The sequence below is a fragment of the Leptodactylus fuscus genome, chromosome 2 (assembly GCF_031893055.1).
Source record: "Leptodactylus fuscus isolate aLepFus1 chromosome 2, aLepFus1.hap2, whole genome shotgun sequence".
In the NCBI taxonomy this organism is placed as follows: Eukaryota; Metazoa; Chordata; class Amphibia; order Anura; family Leptodactylidae; genus Leptodactylus; species Leptodactylus fuscus.
Window position 1 is genome coordinate 243038324 of NC_134266.1, and position 22252 is coordinate 243060575.

Genomic DNA, 22252 nt, shown 5'->3' on the forward strand with positions numbered 1-22252 from the left:
TCTGCTGTCTCAGGCCCAGGAGCTTTCAGAGAATGGATGGCTGTCTGCCTCACCCTTTATTCAACTTATCTGCGTCCTCTGATCGCACATGAGTTGAAACCGGGACATACTTCCTTCTAACCGGTACAGTGAGACAGGACCCAGAATCCAGGACAGTTCAGAGGTTCACTGTTACATCACTGTGCTCCTGATCTGAGTATTATGACACCCCGGTTCAAGTAATTCATATGCTGTACTATCAGTAAGTAAATGATCTCTATACTGTGACATCACTGTGCGCCTTATGTCACTACTGTGACATCACTGTGTGCATTATCTCTACAGGGCGTAGCTCTAGGGGGTGCAGAAGTAGCAGTTGTTACTGGGCCCTGAACCCTGAAGGGACCCCAAAGGTTCTTCTGCTACATAAAATATACCACTATTATATGGTAAGTACAGATTTTGCCTTGGGGCCCAGAAGTTTCACGTTACGCCTCTGATTGTGCTTATTATCTGATTAATGTGACATCACTGTGTACATTATCCTTGTACTGTGACATCACTGTGTATATTATCCCTGTACTGTGACATCACTGTGTACATTATCCTTGTACTGTGACATCACTGTGTATATTATCCCTGTACTGTGACATCACTGTGTACATTATCCTTGTACTGTGACATCACTGTGTACATTATCCTTGTACTATGACATCACTGTGTACATTATCCTTGTATTGTGACATCACTGAGTGCATGACACCTAAACAGTTACATTATTGTGCTCATTATAGGAATATTGTGGCATCACCGTGTTCATTATCCCTGTACTGTGACATCACCATGTGTATTATCTCTGTACTGTGACATCACTGTGTGTATTATCCCTGTACTGTGACATCACTGTGTGTATTATCCCTGTACTGTGACATCACTGTGTGCATGATCAATATACCATTACATCATTGGACTCGGTATATGAATATTATGACATCATTGTGTGCATTATCCCTATACTGTGACATCACTGCACATTATCCCTATACTATTATATCACTGCACTCAGTATTTGAATATTGTGATGTCACTGTGTACATTATCTCTGTAAGGGCTCGTTCACATCGGTGCCCGGGACTCTGTTCTTCAGGTTTCCATTTCCTGCACAAAACGGGGCAGGAGACGGAAACTTGCCGGCATCTTTCAAACCCATTAATTTGAATGGGCTTGAAAAGTCTCTGGCCGTGTGCGCCGGTAAGCATTTTGAGCAATTTTCGGACATGCAGTACTCTGTGTCCGGTTTAAAAAAAAACGGTTTTGCCGCGGAGAGCATAAAACGCTCACCGGCGCTTACGGCCCGACTCGGCATGACAGGTTTCCGTCTTCTGCATACAGAAGAAGGAAACCTGAGAACGGAGTCCAGACGCTGGTGTGAACCCAGCGTAAGAAGCAGCACAACGAATATTCCGATAACGTAATACTTGCACATTGTATCTTATCAGTGAATTCTACAATTGAATACATGTGGCCAGATTTACCAGGACGGAGAAGAAATGGATATCTTTACACTGTGTATAATTTGATATGTGTTATTAAACATGCCCCTGTTCCAGAACATACAGAGGTGTTACACGATTCACAAGTCCCTCACTTGCTACTACAATATAAGTTACTTGACGGGGGCGGGACGCGGGCGCGTTTCTCAGGTGTCGCTGGGACATGCAGCATTATGCAGCCCTGTGGTTGTTGCTCTGATTAATGTAGCTTACTGTTTCAATAACCCTTTCTGCACACTCTTCTCCGGGGACACGGTGTAAGAGGAGCCCGGCCAGGTGTCTGCAAGCAGACTGAATTCTAAAGACATTGCTTCTCCTACATACACAAAACATCACATTTTCTTTCCTGTTGCACTTGGCCAAACTTCAGACACTACATTGACTTAACTTCCAATTCGGCTCCACTTCACTAATAATGTACTTTTCATGACTAATTCCGATTACTTCTGAATTCCAGCATGTACTTCTATCATTTTTTAAGGGTTTGGGGAATCATTTCATCAAATCCGAATTTTTGCAATTGTTATAGATGTTGTTTTTATTATTCCTTACAAAGCCGCATACCATTCACTGCACGCAATGGTCTATTCCGCCAGGGTGAAAAATTGTCTATGGAGACAACTAAGGAAAAACTTTCTCTTCATGATTTGACCTTTATAGCGTCATATCAAAGATTTCGGATGATCATAAAGTGCAGATATTGCTCCTAAAATGGTTCCTGAACCTTTTATTATTTTTCCCTATCAGTATGTTTTTGGAGTGTGGGAGAAAAGCCATGCAAATAAGGGGAGAACATACAAACTCCTTGCAGATGTTGTCCATGGATGGATTCAAACCCAGGACTCCAGCGCTGCAAGGCTGTAGGTGCTAACCACTGAGCCAATGCGCTACCCCTTTCCAGAATATTTGATTCCTCCTCTGTACAACCAATGCAATGAAGAAAGAAGGACTGGAAAATGTATTGATAATGGGCACCCACGAGGCTCTGGACCATGTCCATGTTTGAAGAGGACCGGTCAGGCAAAGCAAAGTATGGCCCTCTGTTCCTCTTACACCAAACTAACTAAAGACCTGGCAGCTGGATTCCCATTTCTTGAGTGCTTGCAGAAACACGGGCAAAGAAAGTGCAAGTTCCGAATGGTTAGACATTGTTTACAGCAGTTGCTCAGTTGCAACAACAGCAGTTCAACTTGGGAGTAAATTCTCTAAATTCTGAGCAACCTTCCTCAGCATAAGAGCATTAGTCCTCACAGGGGTTTCCGTTCAGCTCCTACTGGTCCGCAGCTACAGGCCACCCTAGGTTTGCTCCTGTTGGACAAAGTCAAAGGACAAACCCAGAAATGCACCACAATGATGGGTAGCCACAAAAATCACAATGGAGGTCAAGATGGGTGGAGACTTTCCTAACCATAGTAAATACAAAGAGTCAAGATGTAGCGTGCTAAAGCTGTAGCTCATGTGGTGTGAGAAGGACATCATTCATACAACAGACAGAACCCAGTTCTGCCCATTTGGTTAGAATCATCCCACTGCTCTCATTCAAGAAAGGGCCAGACTGAAGAAGTTGTAATGATACAGAAAACACAATTAAAGTGACAGAGATGCATCATTTGGTGCAATAATCCATCAGCCTATACACAACAAGAGACAGCACAATACTATGCATGAACAAATACACCAAACACAGGCCAATCTCTGGTAAAGACCCCCCAACAAGGCCATTTTATGAGGAGAAGAAGAAGAAGAAGAAGAAGAAGAATGGTCTAAAATTCCAGCAGAGTATTGTAAGAAACTCATTGATGGGTGCCGGAAGTGGTTGTTGTTATTTTATCTAAAGGTTGTGCTACCAAGTATTAGGCTGAGGGTGCCAATACTTTTGTCTGGCCCATTTTTGGAGCTTTGTGTAAAATGATCAATGATTTGACTTTTTTTTTATTTCTCTTTTGTTTTTTTTTCATTGCAAGCAAAATAAATGAAGATATTAATACCAAAGAGTTTGTGCTTGCAATCATTTTCTGGAAGAACATGAGTATTATCTGACAGAATTGCAGGGGTGCTAATACTTTTGGCCAACACTGTATAACAAATCAAGTTAAAACCGAACAGTGCAAACATTTCCAGTACACAACCTCCTATTGTATAGTAGCGTGACGCACAAAGGAACACGACACAGAAATTCTCCGATAAAATTCAATAAAGACCTGCAGGACACAAGCCTCATACATGAAAATGAGACGGGAGGAAACAGTGCAGATGAACCTCAAGCCCAGAGCTATTCTATTATACATTTCTGCAGATAACTTTGCTATTTCCTTTGATTATTTACATTGTACAATTTATTTAATGGTTCTAATTCCCATTATTTCTAGAGAGATCTCTTTTATATAAATATACAGCGGGGAGATTGCTGTCCTTGGTCTGTTCTCATCTCTCGTGAAACCTTCTCAGGTTGATGCAGGTGGCAGGTCAGAGACATATGCAAATAACCGCACTTACTGCGAAGCTCTCTTCCTGTCCTGGAACGCTGCCTGAGTTTCTTCCTGATCTTATCAGACCATCTACCATACTTGTCTTCTGTATTTCCCCCCTAGGATGTTTTCTCATACATGGGAAAGGACATATATTCTGCGGCTACCTATTACTCATGCAGCGATGAACAATGAGAAAAATACAAGTTTGTTCTGCTTTCTAATTGAAATCTTCTGGTTTTTAGCTATCTGTAGGGTATGGAGGAGACCTCCTTCAGAACCCCCTACATCCTTATGCTTCATGTAAGTTTTTCCCCATGTATACCCCTTGTATTTTATTACAATGACTGTAAGCTCCAATAGTGCTCCCCCTATTGATCTGATCATCTATGCCTATCACAATATGGCACTAGGGTAGTCCGGCTCAAGATGCCATGATTGGGGACCATCATAGGAGGAACGGTATGTCAACATGGCAGTACATCATGCGTCTAGATACTGCAATCTCAATGTTGATGAAGCAGCCAAAGCCAAATGTTCTGCCCAAAACTAGGAGAGTTGTGTGTGGTATGGTTGGGTATATTGCCAGGCTAAAATCTTATTTGTTTGTTATCCATCTGACATATCCGAAAAAAGTTTATTTTACATGAGAATAAAGGATCAGACATGTTCAAATTCAACATGTTCAATCCTTCATTCCTCCAACGTCATCTGTCATGGATGAGTTGGCATAGAAGTATAGCAAAAAAAAACAAAAAAAAAACACCTTTCCCCCTGTAGGACTGAGAAGCGAGCCCTTTGATCAAATCTAAAGATTTTTTAGTTACTATAATATTCCTGACTCATCAATATTAGATCAGCAGTAGTTGGACATTGAGCTCTAGTGATACAATACCATCAGGGTTCGAGGCCCTTGAGATGGGGAGGGTTTTTTTTGGACCCTGATGGTATTGTATTGTTTCACACAACGTATTGTTGATGCAATGGTGAAGTCGCTGCCACCGTAACCTCGGTCTATAATTAAACGCTTATTGGTTGTTGTGACTGGTACAGAGACAATCAGGTATTATTACCTTATTATTTCCATTTTGTCCTAACCTACACTATATACTGCTCAGTGTCTCTTTCCTTGTTATATTTATGAGTTTATTGAGCTCTACCGAGTCCGCTTTCTAGAGTTACATGACCTAGTTGTAGCTCAACCTACATGAGTGGGACTAAGTTGCAATACCAAGCACTGCCATTATAAAATGTACGGAACTGTGCTCGGTAAGCAGTGAAGAGGAGGCAGCGCTCATCCAAAGGTTGCCATTTGGTGCAGGCCAACCATATTCCAAGGATAGGTCATCAATATTATTAGAGATGAGCGAACACTGTTCAGATCAGCCGATCCGAACAGCACGCACCCATAGAAATGAATGGAAGCACCTGTGACGCCGGCCGGCGTCACAGGTGCTTCCATTCATTTCTATGGGTGCGTGCTGTTCGGATCGGCTGATCTGAACAGTGTTCGCTCATCTCTAAATATTATACTTCCGGAAAAAAACACCAAAACCCTAATAAAATATATGAGCTCAACTAGTGCCGTGTTCGTAGACCCCAATTTATTAAAAGCAAGGAATTGCTCTAAAAGTTCGACAAACATAGGACAATAAAATAGTTGAATAAAATTCTGTCTCCAATGGAGATCCGTTCACGTGTTGCTCTGCTCATCTGTCAGGGATATCACATATCCAGATGACGTGGAATTAGAATGTGAAACTCTCTTCCAATATTTTGTAGTTGTTCTCTACAGATCCCCTCCAGAAATGAATGAAATCTAATACTATTGAGGGTGCTGGAAGCAGGAATTGAAGAGGCTTGATTCTTTGTGTACATAATTACATTGCCGGGACACGACTATTATACAAGCTTTTGTTGTACACACTAAGATTTAATGAACTGGGCTGTTCTGTAATTTCAAGAGATAGTTCTCTTATCTTTACATAAGTAAATAGAGACATATAGGGTTGCGATGCAATTAAGTGAATTGTACGTTGTTATGAAGGCTTTGTGACTCTACTTGAGAATCCTGAGAAGATTATTCACACGTACGGGGCAGAGATTTACAGAAAACACTATTCTTTGGTTTACTTTTCTAAACCTTGGTGAACTCTTATCAGGACAAACTCGTCTAAGGTGAAGTTAGTCTTACAAACAACCGATCACCTAGTCCAGTTCCAGAAATCCCTGTCCATCAGCTTATCATTGGGCTCAGATCCAAATTCCAACCCCCAGTGATCAGACACTCATGGTCCAGCTCCAGAAACCCTTGATGATCAGCTGGCCCAGTAACAGAAACTCTTGGCCATCAGTTGGTAAACTCCAATGAGCAGTCCAAATGTCCAGAAGCTCTGGTGCCAAGGTGATCAGCTATTTCCTGCATCTGAACCAGGTGATTGACTGATCATCAGGGTTTCTAGAGTCGGATCAGGTGATTTTCTGATCGCTAGAGATTTCTGGAGCTGGGCCAGATTATTAGCTTCTTAACAGGGGTTTTGGGAACTGGGCCAGGTGCTCAGCTGATGTTCAGGATTTTCTGGAGCTGGGCCAGATGATTAGATTTTTACCAGAGATTTCTGGAGCCAGGCCAGATGATTAGCTGATCACCAGGGGGCTACCCAGAGACCATATGGTAAGAAGGGGCTTTACAAGTTCTGCTTCTGTTCCTTACTACCTGCCTGTCTGCTGTTCCTGTTCTTCTCACTACCTGTGTTTGACCTAGGTCTGATCCTGACCTCTACCTTTGCCGCCTGACCTGACCACCCGTTTGTACTTGAATATTCTTAAACCCAATCCTTGGTGCTTAGTAGCAGTGTCTCGTGGCCTACTAGGTCAGCAGCTATTATTACCAGGACCACCTCAGGAGGTAGCAACTTATGTCTAGATATCTGTGTATAGGTTAAAGGGTGAAAACCTGGGAGGCTACTAAGTCAATTCCCTTAGAGATGGCCCAAAACTATACCAGTTTGGTAGCACTATATAGCAGCTCCTTCTGCTCTATAACATACTCCATGCATCTCAAACTACACTTTTAATATGCCAGGTTCCCTTTAAGGGGTAAATAATGAACTACTATCTCATAATTTCAAATGGGGCATTTGGAAATCAGATGTCTAAACTGGACTTCCCCTTTAAGTGTGTCCCTATTTGATTCCCAACTAAAACTCATGAACTTTAGAAGACGTCAAATGTTCAGAAACGTCAATAATGCGATGTTTTGTGTTTTAATTAATGATAAAGTTGTTCTATTCTGACAGTCACTGGCTCCGCGAGCTGTCTCTGTTTATTCTATGTCATTACTCATTTTCAAGTGAATACATGACTTGGATGTGGCAAGAAGATCTGCTTTTCTGTGTTATGGTTGCTTTGCCATCACTACCTTGTCACAGGCCGCAAATCGGAGAGTGATTTATGGTCGTCAGAATTAGGCGTCTTCGTAACACATATAACAATACACTCATTAAATGCGTTTGATTTAGTGCGATGACAGCGCTCTTTGATACAATCCTCTAAAACAACTTTCCACATTGCTTGCATTGCTGCTCCAGGAGACTCAGTTCCCCATCTCACATGCTATTCTTAATAAAGAGCAGTTCCCGTTCCAAAATCCATAAATCAGTAAACACATTGTAAAGCAAAGGACAAAGAATCTATCAGTGGATCTGCGGTGAAATCCCGGAGTTCATAGCCCAATGACGTTGACACTCAACACTTCACTGCGTTGATAATCGGCCTGTGAGCTGGATACATGGAGGTCATCAGAATCACCTCTAGTGCAGAACATCTCATTGACTTTACATATTAATACCAGATTATTCATATACCGATATCTTTAGAGTGTCAAATACTTTCGCTTCAATGATCTCTTTACAATACATGGCAGTAAGGTCTCAGTCGAAAATGAGAAATGCCCTCAAAGTTCAGCACCAAATTCCATTTAGAACCCATTGGATGGAAGACCATCCAATATCCAGATCATATTTCATATGTTTGTCTCTGCGTGTTGCGTGTTGGTACTTTATTTAAGGTATTCATCCTTGTAGGTTATATATATTGATTAAACGGATTTATACCATTCCTTGTAGATTTGAGATATAGATGTCATTTATTTTTCATATTTCTCGTGAAAGTCTGAGGCCACACCTTGGGGAAAAGCTGCTTTTTTGTTGCAGATTTTAGTGTGTTTTTTCAAGTCAAAGTCAAGAGTGACTTGAAAAGAATAGGAAATATAGAGGATGTACTTATACTTCTCCCTTATTCGCAATTCACTCCTAGTTTTGGCTTTAAAAACTGCTGAAAAATCAACAAGAAAAAAAAAATCAGCTTTGTATACCCTCAGCTATTGTCAAGTTCCACCATATATTATGCATAACGATCATCTTTGTGAAGACAACCCTCCAGTAAACCACTTTTCAATGTAATTTTGGGTGGCTGGCACAAAAAGGCTCTGCTATACTCAAAACAGAACATAACAGAACATTTCTCATAATTCTACCCATTTCCTCATGTACTGGACAGGACCCAAGACACTTTCGCTCATAGTTTCCCAAAGCGACACTTCTCAAAGTAGGGTAAACTTACGGTGGTGCCATATCCACGGAGAGCAAATTACGAATGCTAAAGACGCTTGTTAAGCTGGCAATAGAGCAACTATATTGATCCAAATGTTTGTAGGATCATTGCTGATCTATGTTGTATTGAGTTTCCTTTGATCCACTAGAACATAGTACTCTGAAAGCCCTTCCTCCTTTAATATATAACATCTAGCTCTGGTACTAGTGAATCGGACTGCTAATTCTAGTCTATCCATTATATTAAAGTTGGACATACATAAGGAATTTGGAAGCACCTGCCAATCATATAATGTTTATGGGGGCACCATATTGGGGGGAAGAAAGTTTGCACAGATACAACAGAGGTGTCTAGTGGCGGCTTATTCCCTCCCTCCTCCTCCAGAGAACATAGTGGGGTCAGAATGGATAGTTGTTATAGGTGAACATACACATCAGATAAAACTAAGCCGAAAGCTGTTGGATGACTAGTCATCTGATGAATGATCATTTTAGTCTATATTTGCCATTACAATTGCTCATGGTGACCACACATGTTCAATGACATCAGCACAAAACATAAGTTCTTTCCATTTACTATTGTTCAAAAATTTCAGACATGGCCGACTTGTTTTCAGGCCATAACAATCTGCCATCTGACACTGTTCACTTTTACATCCACCTGACACATGTTTTTTTAGTTGAAATCTTCAATTGTCAATGACTTTACTCTAATATATAATAAGGGCACCCTAAAAAAGATCCAAGCCAACCAATTGAAATCTGTTTCACTAGTAGGAATATCAAATATCTATAAGTATATCCCAAGAAGTAGCGGCAACACGGTGGCTCAGTGGTTAGCACTGCAGCCTTGCAGGAGCCCTGGGTTTAAATCCCACCAGGAACAACATCTGCAAGGAGTTTGTATGTTCTTCCTGTGTTTGTGTGGATTTCCTCCCATTCTACAAAGACATACCGATAGGAAAAAAAATGTACATGGTGATCCCTATATGGCTCACAATCTACATTAAAAAAATAAAAAATAAGTATATACCAAGAAGTGGCTCAAAACTGAATATTGGCCTAGACAGATCACAAAATTTGGGTAAAAAAATGTAAAATAATATTATAATAATAATGACGGATGAATATACTAGAACATGCCATACATATAAATTAGATATCTATGCATAAGAATAAAAAAAGATGTTTATTGCCTGGGCAAACCAACATTGTAATTGAATGTCAGCACGGTCAAAAAAAAATAAAAAATCTAATATATTGTTTGCGGTCAAACAATGCCCTTGAATAGAAGGGTCAGAAATGTTTATTCTGCCCCAGTGCGTTTCTGGTTAGGTCACGTTGCAAGTTTTATGGGAAGGTCTCATTATATAATTTGGTCTTTTACAAGGTTATAATAACATTGCTTCCATTCTTCCCAGAGAAGGAGAATCCTCAATAATAGGAGAAGGGAAAGTTTCTCGACAGTTAAAAGTTACAAAAGTAGCAAAAGTCAACAAAGTGCAAAAAGTTAAATGATAGACAATGGTGGTAAGTGATTGATGAGTCAGCGAGCGGGTAAAAAAGTCACTTAATGGCCTGTCAATCACAGACAATGACTTCAACCTCCCGTAACCCTGGTTTCTTTTCGTTATTTCTGCTAATAAAATGCACAATCACAGTGGCAAAAATACAGTCTAGTGTCCCAATATCTGGAGTGATAAAATAGTTACCCTGCTCCATCATTTTCAGCGGGAACCAGAAGAGAATAAGAGAATGGACCAAGGCGTTGATACAATGACCCCAGAAAACCTAAAATAACATAGAACAATGATATCACTGAAGTATAACACCTGCCCGAGACATAACAAGTACTCGCTGTTACATTAATCCACCGCACAGTTTTCCTGCTTCCAGAGAGAGATGATAACAGAATTAGAGATTTCGCAGTATCAGTTTCCTTCTGTGTCCCTCATGGCTGGAGAACCATTGTACAAACCTAGAATGATGGAGCAGAACATGGCAGCATACAGAGAAATACTTCAATATTACAGATACCTTTCATGTGCAGAATACGGTGTTGGCTCATGGTAAAAAAAAAAAAAAAAAATTGCAAAATGGGAAAGATGTAACATATTAGAAATCTGCATAGCCGTGTGATTTTTGGAACACGGCTATGCCGAAAACCACCATGTCTGGCCTTGTCGTATATTTGGTTAACAATTTGTATAGGGTGTATTTGCACATTTTTAGTCAAGGTGTGATTGAAACCACATCAACACATCATTAGAATACCGCAGAAGGCTGAGGGCCCATGATGCGGAAACGCAACATTGTTTCTTGCAGATTTTATTGCAATTTTTTGAGCCAAAGCCAGGAGTGGATTGAGCAGGAGGTAGAAGTATAAGACCTGGTTCACATCTGCATTCGGTATTCCGTTCGGGGAGTCCGGCTGGGGACCCCCTGAACGGAATATGGAACACATTGACAAGTGGTGAGCTTATGAAAGCACACAGACCCCATAGATTATAATGGGGCCCATGTGTTTTCTGTGCGGTGTCGGCACGGAACATGCAGAGAAAAAAGTACTTCATGAACTACTTTCCTCTCCGCATGACTTGTGTGGACACTGCGCGGAAAACACGGACTCCATTATAGTCTATGGGGTCCGTGTGCTTTCATAAACTTACCTCTTGTCAATGCATTTGGTATTCCATTCGGGGGGTCCCCATGCGGACTTTCCAAACGGAATACCAAGCGCAGATGTGAAGCATCCCATTCCTTTTGTAACCATTCCTGACATTGGCTGGAAAACCTTTAGTAGAATCTGCAACAAAAAAAGCTGCATTTCCACAACGTAGGGCCTTGGCCTAAGTATTTAGGGTTATCGGTGGTGCAGATTTACTAATAGTAATAAACAGACAGGCTTAAACTTTGGTGGATTTATTGCGGTGGCTGATGCTTGACGATAAATTTGGCACACCATTAGACAGGAAGGGCCATGTGCCAAAGATGCGCCACTTTCCACCTATCTGTCAGAAAACTGGCATAGATGGGTTAGCAAATTCCCCCCATTCTGTTTCAATCATCATTAATTTGCCACTAATTTTATTTTCTTCAGATTTTTCATACTTACACATATAACACCACCATTACCTGTAGTAATATAAGTACCACCTCTGTAATAGGAATAAACTTGCAGTTTGCGACCGCCCATTACACTTACCCTCGTGTTAAATCCATCTGCATTCTGTGTAATTTTGTAGAGCTGTGGAAATCTTAACATGCTATCTTGGCTGCAGGATCGTTCAAAGATTCCCAGTGTGAAAGGTGGTAAGGCAGTGAAAATCTGTCAAAAGAATAATGGTGATCATTGTAGAGGTGATAACAATGTGGAAAGAGGAGAGAAAAGACCTGGACATGTTGTTAATGTATCACAGCCGGGGGAGCCAACACGATCCATGGCCAATGACTTACAGGATAACTATCGCCTGGAATTTGGAAGCTTCCATGCTATGTATTCCTTTGGATCTAACTTTTTATGTATGTAGAAATAGAATAGAAATAGAAAAGCAAATGATCTGTGTATACAACTCTTATGTAGAACTATGCATTTCCATGGTTATAGACTACAAACAAATTCTATGTAGTCTACTAATACAGTCATGTGTTCTCCCCGCCACCAGTCCTGTAAGTTAGCAACAAAAGACACAATGAAAAAAGTGTGAGCATACAAAAGTGTAGGATACCCAATGTTTGCGCCGGACTTGGTTACACAGAAGCGCACTCTCTCTACACTCACACCAGTCAGTAACATGGTGGAAGGGGACTGGCTTTGAAATGCTCCGAATGCTCACCTGCAAATTATTTTTAAAACCCAGTTAAATGAAATGATTTTTTAAACAACCTGCTCTAATCAGTTTTATGATCTTTAGATGAATTACAAAGACTAATAAGGTTCAGAGATACCGATGCTGATGTGAACCCAGCCTAACATGTATTAGACAATAGAAGCCTTCAGATCCTTTATTCTTAATAGCCTCATTGACATGCACCATTATCAGAGGGTTGCAGCATTCACTCACCGCTGTTTTCTGTTATCAGCCATTATCAGAGGGGGGCAATATGGGTACTTTTGGCCCTGGGCTGTTCAGAAAGCACCCCATTCATGCCTAAGATCCCTCTGACTGAATAATTTCTCCTTGCGGTCTTCAATACAGTATAATGTCCCATAGTAGCCCCCCCCACCACCACCACCAGTACACAGCGGCATCTTCACAAAGTTTAATGTCCCATGCATAAACATGTCATGACGCCAATGTGACCAATGAGGCCCAGAGGTTCAGGACATCATTCAGAAGCCATGCTACTGTATCGGTGAATGTTGATACAGGTGATGATCAGGTCGGATTATAATGGGGGTAAATAGGGAATTCCTTGCAGCCTCGGACCCCGGGTGACAACACATTTGGCCTTTATTATAATCCGCACATGTCTACATCTATAAAACACCAGTCTGAAAGTTCTGCTAACACATTCATAGACAGATTGGGGCAGCCCAATGACCCATCCTAAGACTGACTCACAGAGTACTGACTCATCTGGCTTCTGGCTTTACAAGATCCAGCTGTGGAAAACACATTGCTTGATATTGGTAAATTCTTTGTTTTGTTTTCTTTGTGGTATGAATTCCAAGTCTCTAGATGCCACAAGTAATTTTACATATATTTTCTGCATTTGATTTTTTTTTAAATGCTTTGACGGATCTAAACTTTCAAGTCTAAACTTCCTGCTGAAGTCCGCACAATAGTCCATTGCTGTCCGAATAGAGATATAGCTTTGTGAAACATCACACTATTCTATTTAAAGAGGACTTTTCATATCCTTGGGCACACGCGGGTTTATATACCGCTAGAAAGCAGACAGTGCGCTGAATTCAGCTCACTGTCAGCTTTCCTGTTATGTGTCCAGAGGCAAGACCATTACTGATAGCTCTTCACTGTCAGAAGGGCATTCCTTACAGTCTATCTGGGATGGCCTCTCCTGATAGTAGTGTCCGTAGCTCCTTACTGCACAGCCATAATGCTGATTTTCATGGCTGGGCAGTAAGGAACACCCTCTCTGACAGTACAGAGCTACTGACAATGCTGTTAGGAGGGGTGTTCCAAGCTAGACTGTCAGGAACGCCCTTCTGACAGTGAAGAGATATCTGTAACGGCATTCATATCTCTTGGCCTGGGGAACATAATGAGAAAGCCGACAGCACACTGTCTGCTTTCTAGCGGTATATAAACCCGCATGTGTTCGAGGAGATGAAAGGTCCTCTTTAATGCTTAATGTATACTTAACGTTTAAGACCTTTCTCTACTTTTTATAAATTTATAGTACATATGATAATAGTAATTATTCAAGAAAAATGTTTCTTTCTCCGACGCTCCCATTCATTGAAGTCGTGCCAACACAACTACTGGTTGCGCTAAGGTTCAGTACACATTGGGGAAAAAGGACTCCCGTTTTCAGATTGGTGGGGGTCTCAATGGTCAGATCCCCATTGGCCAGGGATAGGGTTGAGCCGATCTTGAGATTTCAGGATCGATTTTAAAATCCGATTTACGATCATTTTCCAGCCGATCCAGATCGCGATCATGAAATTTGCTCTATCACCGATCGGGATCTGCTCTTTCCCAATCCCGATCGCTCAACCCTATTAATGATATATGCATGAATAGGGTTGAGACGATCTTGACATAACCTTCGACCTCGATCCCGCCGGAAAAGATTGGGATCGGAATTGCGATTGTGAAATTTATTCGATCGCCGATGGGAATCCGATCTTTTCCGATCCCGATCGCTCAACCCTAGTCAGGGATTTATACTCCATCCTTTGTATAGAGGATAATTACCTTTGGTTGCATCACTCCTTTAGGATGGTCATGGCAGAGTGGGGCCCCATTACAAGCTTTGGCTACTTGTTAAGCCCCTGGCTTCCGGGATAATAGTTGAGCTCGTACAGAATATTGTGGGCTGTTTCCTAGAGAAGTGAATGGGGTACTTGCCCTGATAAGCAGAGTCCCAGTCAGGGACAAATTAGACATGATTTTTTCATGGTTCCTTATCCTTACCATTATTTTTCCAAAACTGATAAAGGAAAGTACAGCCATTACAGCATCTCTCGGAGTATTATGGCTCGTAGAACAGACCAGTTCTCATATGAAAGTCTCCAAACTCTGACCTTGATACTAAATATATGTTCCTACATGGAGCCATATTGTGGCATTGTGGTTACAGCCTGCCTTGACACTCCCTTTACTTTTTCATTGCTATTCTTGAGGCTTGGAAAGTTAGGGTATATTTAATTACTTTGTCGTGTGGAAGAATACAAGGCATCTGACCCTCTGGCTTTGCAGTGGATATACCGCAGATCCGCATGTGGATTAGCCCATATGCAATGTGGTAAACCGCCCTAGTTATTCTCAAAAAATTCTGCACAAGTAATTTTTTTTACTTGCTCTGCCCAGTCCCCTAAAAATAGTACAAACTTTACTACCCTTACAATTTATATTTATTGGGAATGTTTGTCTCAATTTCCGGTGGAAATTTTTCTTTACGGTTGTATTTGAGAAGAGTTAATAAGTTAACATTTTGTATGAACTGCTCCTTCTTTCCAAAAATTCTCCGTAATAACCGAGCTACAATAGGTCCATTGTATTACTGGCCTCAGTGTGTCCTTCTAGGATTTGCTTTAATTGAAGCAAGTTCCAGTTTGGCAGATCCTGTAGTCTCCGCGCCTTGTGTCCTTCTAACAAGATGATTCAGGAGATTCCCAACATTCGTTACATTTCTACTATTCACAGGATGAGGAAAAAACTCCACATTTTAAGATTCTATCTCTCTTTAGATCCAGCCCTGAGCACTGAGGGTCATTTCCTCGGGATAATAGCGCTGTGTTCTTATGCCTTCATATCTCACAAGAAAAACCGTATCTGTACTCGGGGAACGGGAATATAATGCGAAGAGCAGTACATGAACTGTATCTACTCTAACCCGGCCTGTAAGATATCATTTTCATGTACAAGCTGCAGTACCTTTACTTTTACAATGAACCTCTATGGTGCCACGGCCAGTTTGGTCAGCAACTTTTAGTGTTTTTATCCCCATCTTTTATAAGTAATAATACTTTTAGTTATCTATTGACATATAAAAACAAGGTCTTGTTTTTGTGGGACGAGTTATATTTTTTAAATGTACCATCTCACTTGCCACATTAAAAATATAATAATTATGGAGAATAATGGAAAAGAAACTAATTGCACAATTTTGGATTTTTTTAAAATTTAGTTTTTCTGGTAAAAATGGCATTTAAAGAGGCCTAATCGCTACCTCTACCGACTCTTTGCATCCTTCCATAGGTGACACTAATTCTCGCACAGCTGAAATTTTTTCTCTAGCCCCTACCTTTCCTGAGTGACCTATTATTTTTTTTTATTTTTTTTAAAGTAGATTGTGAGCCCCATATATCAGTATGTCTTTGGAGTATGGGAAGAAATCCACGCAAACACGGGGAGAACATTCAAACTCTTTGCAGATGTTGTCCTTGGCAGGATTCGAACCCAGGACTCCAGCGCTGCAAGGCTAACCACTGAGTCACTGTGTTGCCCCTCATCCTGACCTCTAACCCCTTCCAGACACTTTTTTTTTTAACTTTTCTGCCCTGACTTATTAAAAAAAAATTTCATCAACAAAGCCATAAAGGCTCGCTTTTTTTGCAGGACAAACTGTACTTTTTAATGTCACCATTTAATGATCCACATAGAGTATTGAGAAACTGTAAAAAAAATATTTGGGGGGGGGGGGGGGCAGTAATTCCATTATTGGTTTTTGAGTTTTGTTTTTCACATTATTTTGCGTCAGGCTGGGTTCACATCTGTGACTGATTTCCGTCCCCGTTTCCGATTTAAAAAAATGCAGAGAGAAAAGTCCTGCAAGCAGGAAACTGGTGGAAAGCGGGTAATCACTTTTTAAGTGGATTGGGTTTCCATATTCAGGTCTCCAAGTGGATCCAAAGAATGAAAGCCCAAGCGCATTTGTATACCTAGTGTCAGTATGATTATACTGATACCTAATTCATATATTTTTATTTTTCACTTATTTTTTGGGTGCAAACAATTTTTTGACCATATTTTCAATTTTTTGGGAAAGGAAAGGTGACCAAATAAACCCAGCACTGGTAAATTTCACCCTACAAGATAAATATTAGGACATTTTAATAGCGTGGGCTTTTTCAGACATGATAATACTATTTTTATAATTTTAAACTATTCTTTTTTAAACCTTTTTCTTAAATTCCCCAAGGAAACTTGAAGATCCAGTGGCCTGAGTAGTGGTACAATACATTGCAATACTTCTGTATCTCAGTGTATTGCTCATATGTTACCGTCCTCTTAAACCCTGCCAAATCCTGCAGGTTTTAATGGAATTACTACAATACCAGGCATAGGAGCCTTCACTATGACCCCCAGCCGAGTGGTCACCCCAATCTCTTTTCAGAAAGAAGAAGTGATTTACGATTTTATGTATCCCACAATAGTTTTGGTAAAGAAATATGACTTAAACTCATCTATAGCTGCATCTATGGTTTTTGGAATTTTTTTTGCATTACAGGGATTCTATCATTAAAATCCAGTTTTAAGCTAAACCCACATAGGAATAGCCTTAAGAAAGGCTATTCTTCTCCTACCTTTAGATGTCTTCTCCGCACCCCCATTCCTTAGTTATCCCAGTTTTCGTCCATATGCTAATGAGTCTTCTCACAGCACTGGGGGCGGTCCCCAGCGCTCAAACAAAAAACTGTCCAGCGCCGCCTTCTTTTTGTTCGCCGTCTCTGCCTCTTCCTTCCTGTTCGGCAACAGGAAAATGGCGATGGACATGGTCAGTTGATACTTCTTTAGGAAGATGTGACGGGACAAGGAAGAAGAGGCGGAGGAGGCGAACAAGAAGAAGGCAGCGCTGGATAGTTTTCTCGCAGCACAGGGGACGCCCCCAGTGTTGCGAGACAACTAATTAGCATATTCACGAAAACTGGTACATCTAAAAAGACATCTAAAGGTAGGGGAAGAATAACCTTTCTTATGGCTATTCCGATGTGGGTTTAGTTTAAAACGGGATTCTAATGATAGAATCGCTTTAAAGTTGCTATTTTTATGCAACATTTTATATATATATACAGTATATATATATATATATATATATATATATATATATATTGTTTCACCATAATTATAAAATCCGTAGAGTAATGTATCCCGAAATCATGCAAAAGCAAAAAACTCTCATAGGGCTCTACAATGAAGTAAAAAATGCTTTGTCATTAAGACATGTCCTGAAACGGTTAATTTTCTATACCATAAATGTTCGGTCCATCATATGTTCGACATACTAAACATCATCAGCCATGATTACATTCACTAACAAGGCTTAAGTGGATACTTCACCATCAGAAACAATCAAATTATTAATTCTGAAATAAATTTCTAACACATTGAGGCCACAAACCCTGGAACCTTGAAGAGACGCCTGCGGCATAAAGTCACAGCTATTGCAGAGGTGATTAGCATGAGCTGCGATTTATACGTTATCTGGAAACTGATTGCTCAGCGCTATGTTCTCTGCATATATTATGGAACGTGCCGAGGATGGAGGATTACAAGCAAATTTCATCTATTGGTTCTTCCAAGCGCTGGCTTCAATTTCTAATTCCAGGTAAAAACTGGCACATTGTAGTCTTCCACATGTCCCCAAAGTTTCATTTATTTTAGTAGAGGACACTAAGGGATCGGAGTGTATCACCTAAACATATTGGGGTACATTTATACAAGGCATTATAATCAAAATTTTTGTGCAATTCTACATTTTTGAGCAGAATTGGCCCGATAGGGGATGTCGTAAATGAGGCATATCCTGCATGTTCCCTGGGTTATTTTCTGATTGTGGATCTTTTAATTATATTTTCTGTACAGGATTACAGGAACATCTTGCCTGGGCTATTGTAAACATTGAGAGATATGCTTTACAACAGTCACAGGGATCATACGAACCTGTAGACCGGAGATGATTGACTTCTATGAGAAAATGTTGTGAATATACAGGTGAATTCTATAGAGGTCATTGCACAGAGGGAGGTGATAAGGTATGGACGTCATCTATTGTGAATGGTGTGATCTTACAACAGAGGTGCAATCCTTTCTGTAATGGTAATAAAATGAATGCTGAAAAGTGATCTCTACAAAACAGGGATTGTCAGCATATAAATACACTTAAAGAGGGCTTTTCCATATCTCTACCAATTCCAGTGCATTTTGAATGTATGTTTTCACTACCCTGTTTCCCCGAAAATAAGACAGCCCCCCCTTCACCTCCTGGACCACCTACAACCGGCAGTCATGCCGGCGCTTCGCTAAGGAAGCGCTGGCATGACTGCCGATTGTCCCCCGCTCCAGCCGCTGCATAAGACATCCCCCGAAAATAAGACAGGTCATATATTTCGGAAGAGAATTTAATATAAGACACTGTCTTATTATCGGGGGAAACAGGGTAGGTAAGATCAGGGTTGTGAACGTTGGAGGACACCTAGTGATGATTTATAAAAGGAGCCGCTTTACTATGTAGCGTGAGCCACAGCCTAGTTTAGTAAAAGAAAAGGATCCCTTTGAAAATAAAGTAAGCATTGACTCATGTAGGGGGATTACCTTCCATACACCACCATTAGGTATGGACTTGGGTAAGGCCCGCTTCACATCTGCGTTTGGTATTCCATTTGGAGAGTCTTCTAGGGGACCCCCCCTCCCAAACAAAATACCAAATGCATTAAAAAGCGGTGAGCAATGAAAACACATGTACCCCACAGACTATAATGGGGTCTGTGTGTTTTCTGTGTGGTGACCTCACGAACGATGTTGAGAGCACTTTTCTCTCCGCATGTTTCGTGCGGACACCGTGCGGAAAACACACGGACCCATTATAGTCTATGGGGTACATGTGCTTTCACTGCTCATCACTTTTTAATGCGTTCGGTATTTCGTTCCCAAGCTGACTCCCCGAACAGAATACTGAACGCAGATGTGAACTAGGCCTCAGACCCCAAACACACATAATGCAAAGATACATAGAATAAAATGTTAAGCAGATTGGGGGATCTACCAGCAACCTGCTCATTGGTATTCACTGAACTGTGACATAACTGGTGAAAATTAACCGGGTGAAAGTGAACCCTCATTGGGTGACCTGGTGAGGTAGCACAACATCAGGAGACTCCCAGGAAAGCTGCGTGAGTCGACATGTTTGTGTATATTCTATATGCTAATAACCTTTGATATCTTTTATTTATGTATTTTCTACTGTTGTATTTCTATAGAATTACTAAAGCATAGACCTATTACTAAAACATAGACGTATCTATTGTCCTCAACAGACTTACAACAATATAGAAAACATTCCTTCAAAGGAACTTCAACCACGCCAGGCCTTCAACCACGATGAACAATTTATGGAAAATGTGGTTTTCTATGAATTTACTTCCCAACAACTGTTTCAAATATCGAGACTCTAATGTGCGAGGACAAGATGTTTTTCTCATACCATACATTAACCTAACCTGTATGATAAAGAACTGTGATAACCATCAGACATGGGAAGAGTGAAGGAGCCCCGTCTGAACCTTAAACCATAAGTGAGTCACTTACCACATTGTACAGCCCGATGCACCATCGCTCAAACAAAATTTGTCCAGAAAATCCATTAACAAACGCGAACCAAAGCTGAAACATAAGACAGAGGCATGATGTTACATTCTGATACTTCACTAAATATTTCCATATATGAAAGGGAAGGGGGGGATAAGGGGGTTCAGAAGGAATGTGGACCACCAGCTGGATGCAGCTGTGTAACATTGCCAGAACATAATCACTATAGCGGATTCATAGGTGTTCTGCTAAATCGCCCTGTTCTGGTATATTGACAACTTTATTTTTTACCTGAGTTGTGTAGGGTAACGCAACAGTCTTTCATTCTAAGATATGAAGGACTATAGAGATAATTCCCACCAGATGTAAGCGGATTCATTGAGGCCTTCACTACAACTCCAGTAGAACATGCAGTAGTTTCCTGCTATCAAGATTATAGGATAGGGATTAAGTGAATGGGAGTCCGCTGTAACCCTACTGAATGAGGTCACAGTCACACATGCAGGCCAAACATCTCTATGGGACTACCATAGGCAGGCGGAGTATAGCGCTTGGCCATCTCCAGCAGTCTCATAAAGATGAAGAGAATGGCAGTGCACCAGAACAACCGGTATAGGGTGCACAGGATACCCGTTCTTGTGCTCAGAAGACGGACCCGCAGGATTAAGACATGTATGCTCTATCCTGTAGATAAGGGATATATTTTGTTTATGGGAACACTCCTTAAAAGGCTCAGGCTTGTGCAGGAAACGGAAACCTGTATGAACGGACACCGGGCGCAGATGTGAACGAGCCCATACAGGGACAATTCAATGCATATGTGAAGGTAGTCTTATATGTACAGTAAGAAATATATGATCCTTCAGATTAAAGGGAGTCTGTCACCAGAACCCGGATCTTCAACCCAGCCCCGTAAATAGATAGGTTAGGTGTCACTTGAATCAAATGGTGTTTTCCCCTTGTGAATTGCTGCCTTGCCGAGATATTGCTGTTGTTGTCAATTTGCAAATGAGCTCTTGGAAGCAATGAGGGCGATGCTGTCTGTAAGGAGGTTGAGCGGCAACGTACTCGTTGTGCCAAGGAGCTTATTTGCATATTGACAAAATTGGCGATATCTCAACAATGGGAGCACTGATTCACAAGGGGAAAACACTGATTTGGGTGATCTATATCTGCAGGGCTGGGTTGATATGCTGGGATCTGGTTATAGACTTCTGTTAAATCCTTGTTCACACTAGTAATAAAATATCGAATGGCATTTTAAAACAATAGAATAACATAAAGCAATTTAACTTAGTTCTGAATTTCTCCCCTATAGAGATATGTATACATCTATATAAACCTTAAAGCTGCAGTCCCAACGTTGCAGAAACGCAGCTTTTTTTTTGCAGATTTTGCTCCAGTTTTTTGAGCCAAAGCCAGAAGTGGATTGAGCAGAAGGGAGAAGTCTAAGAACTTCCGATATATTTCCCATTCTGGACTTTGGCTCAAAAAAACACAATAAAATCTGCAAAAAAAAGCTGTGTTTCCTCAATGTGAGGCCTCAGCCTAATACTCTCTGAGATAAAGAAGTCTGCACTCCAGAATGATACATTATAACAAACTTCCAACTATATTTGTGCAGCTGCTATTGCTAGATTTTGCTCAAAGAGGATTGCCTAGACTTGATACAATTTTATCAACTTCTCAGTTGACAACAGGACTAGGTATCTAACCCCTCGTTCTCATCAGCGTTGGTATTCCGTCCGGGGGAGTCCGCATGGGGACCCCCCGAACCAAATACCAAACGCAATTGCAAGCGCTGTGCAGTAAAACCACACGCACCCCATAGACTATAATGGGGTCCGTGTGCTTGCCACACGCTGCCAGCACGAATCATGTGGACGTGAAAGTAGATTGTGAACTACTTTCCTGTCCGCATG

At 40.9% G+C, this 22252-nt stretch overlaps 1 protein-coding gene across 2 annotated transcripts in view; it reads right to left on the reverse strand.

Moving 5' to 3' along the window:
- The window catches only part of ATP8A2 (ATPase phospholipid transporting 8A2), a 576493-nt gene that overhangs the window by 132776 nt on the left and 421465 nt on the right, over window positions 1-22252 (reverse strand). For both annotated transcript variants that reach the window (XM_075265950.1, XM_075265949.1), the window contains 3 exons: window positions 20331-20405; window positions 11819-11941; window positions 10326-10404 (listed from right to left, as the gene is read on the reverse strand). In XM_075265950.1, coding sequence (XP_075122051.1) covers window positions 10326-10404; window positions 11819-11941; window positions 20331-20405 — 277 coding nt within the window. The remainder of the gene's footprint in view (window positions 1-10325; window positions 10405-11818; window positions 11942-20330; window positions 20406-22252) is intronic.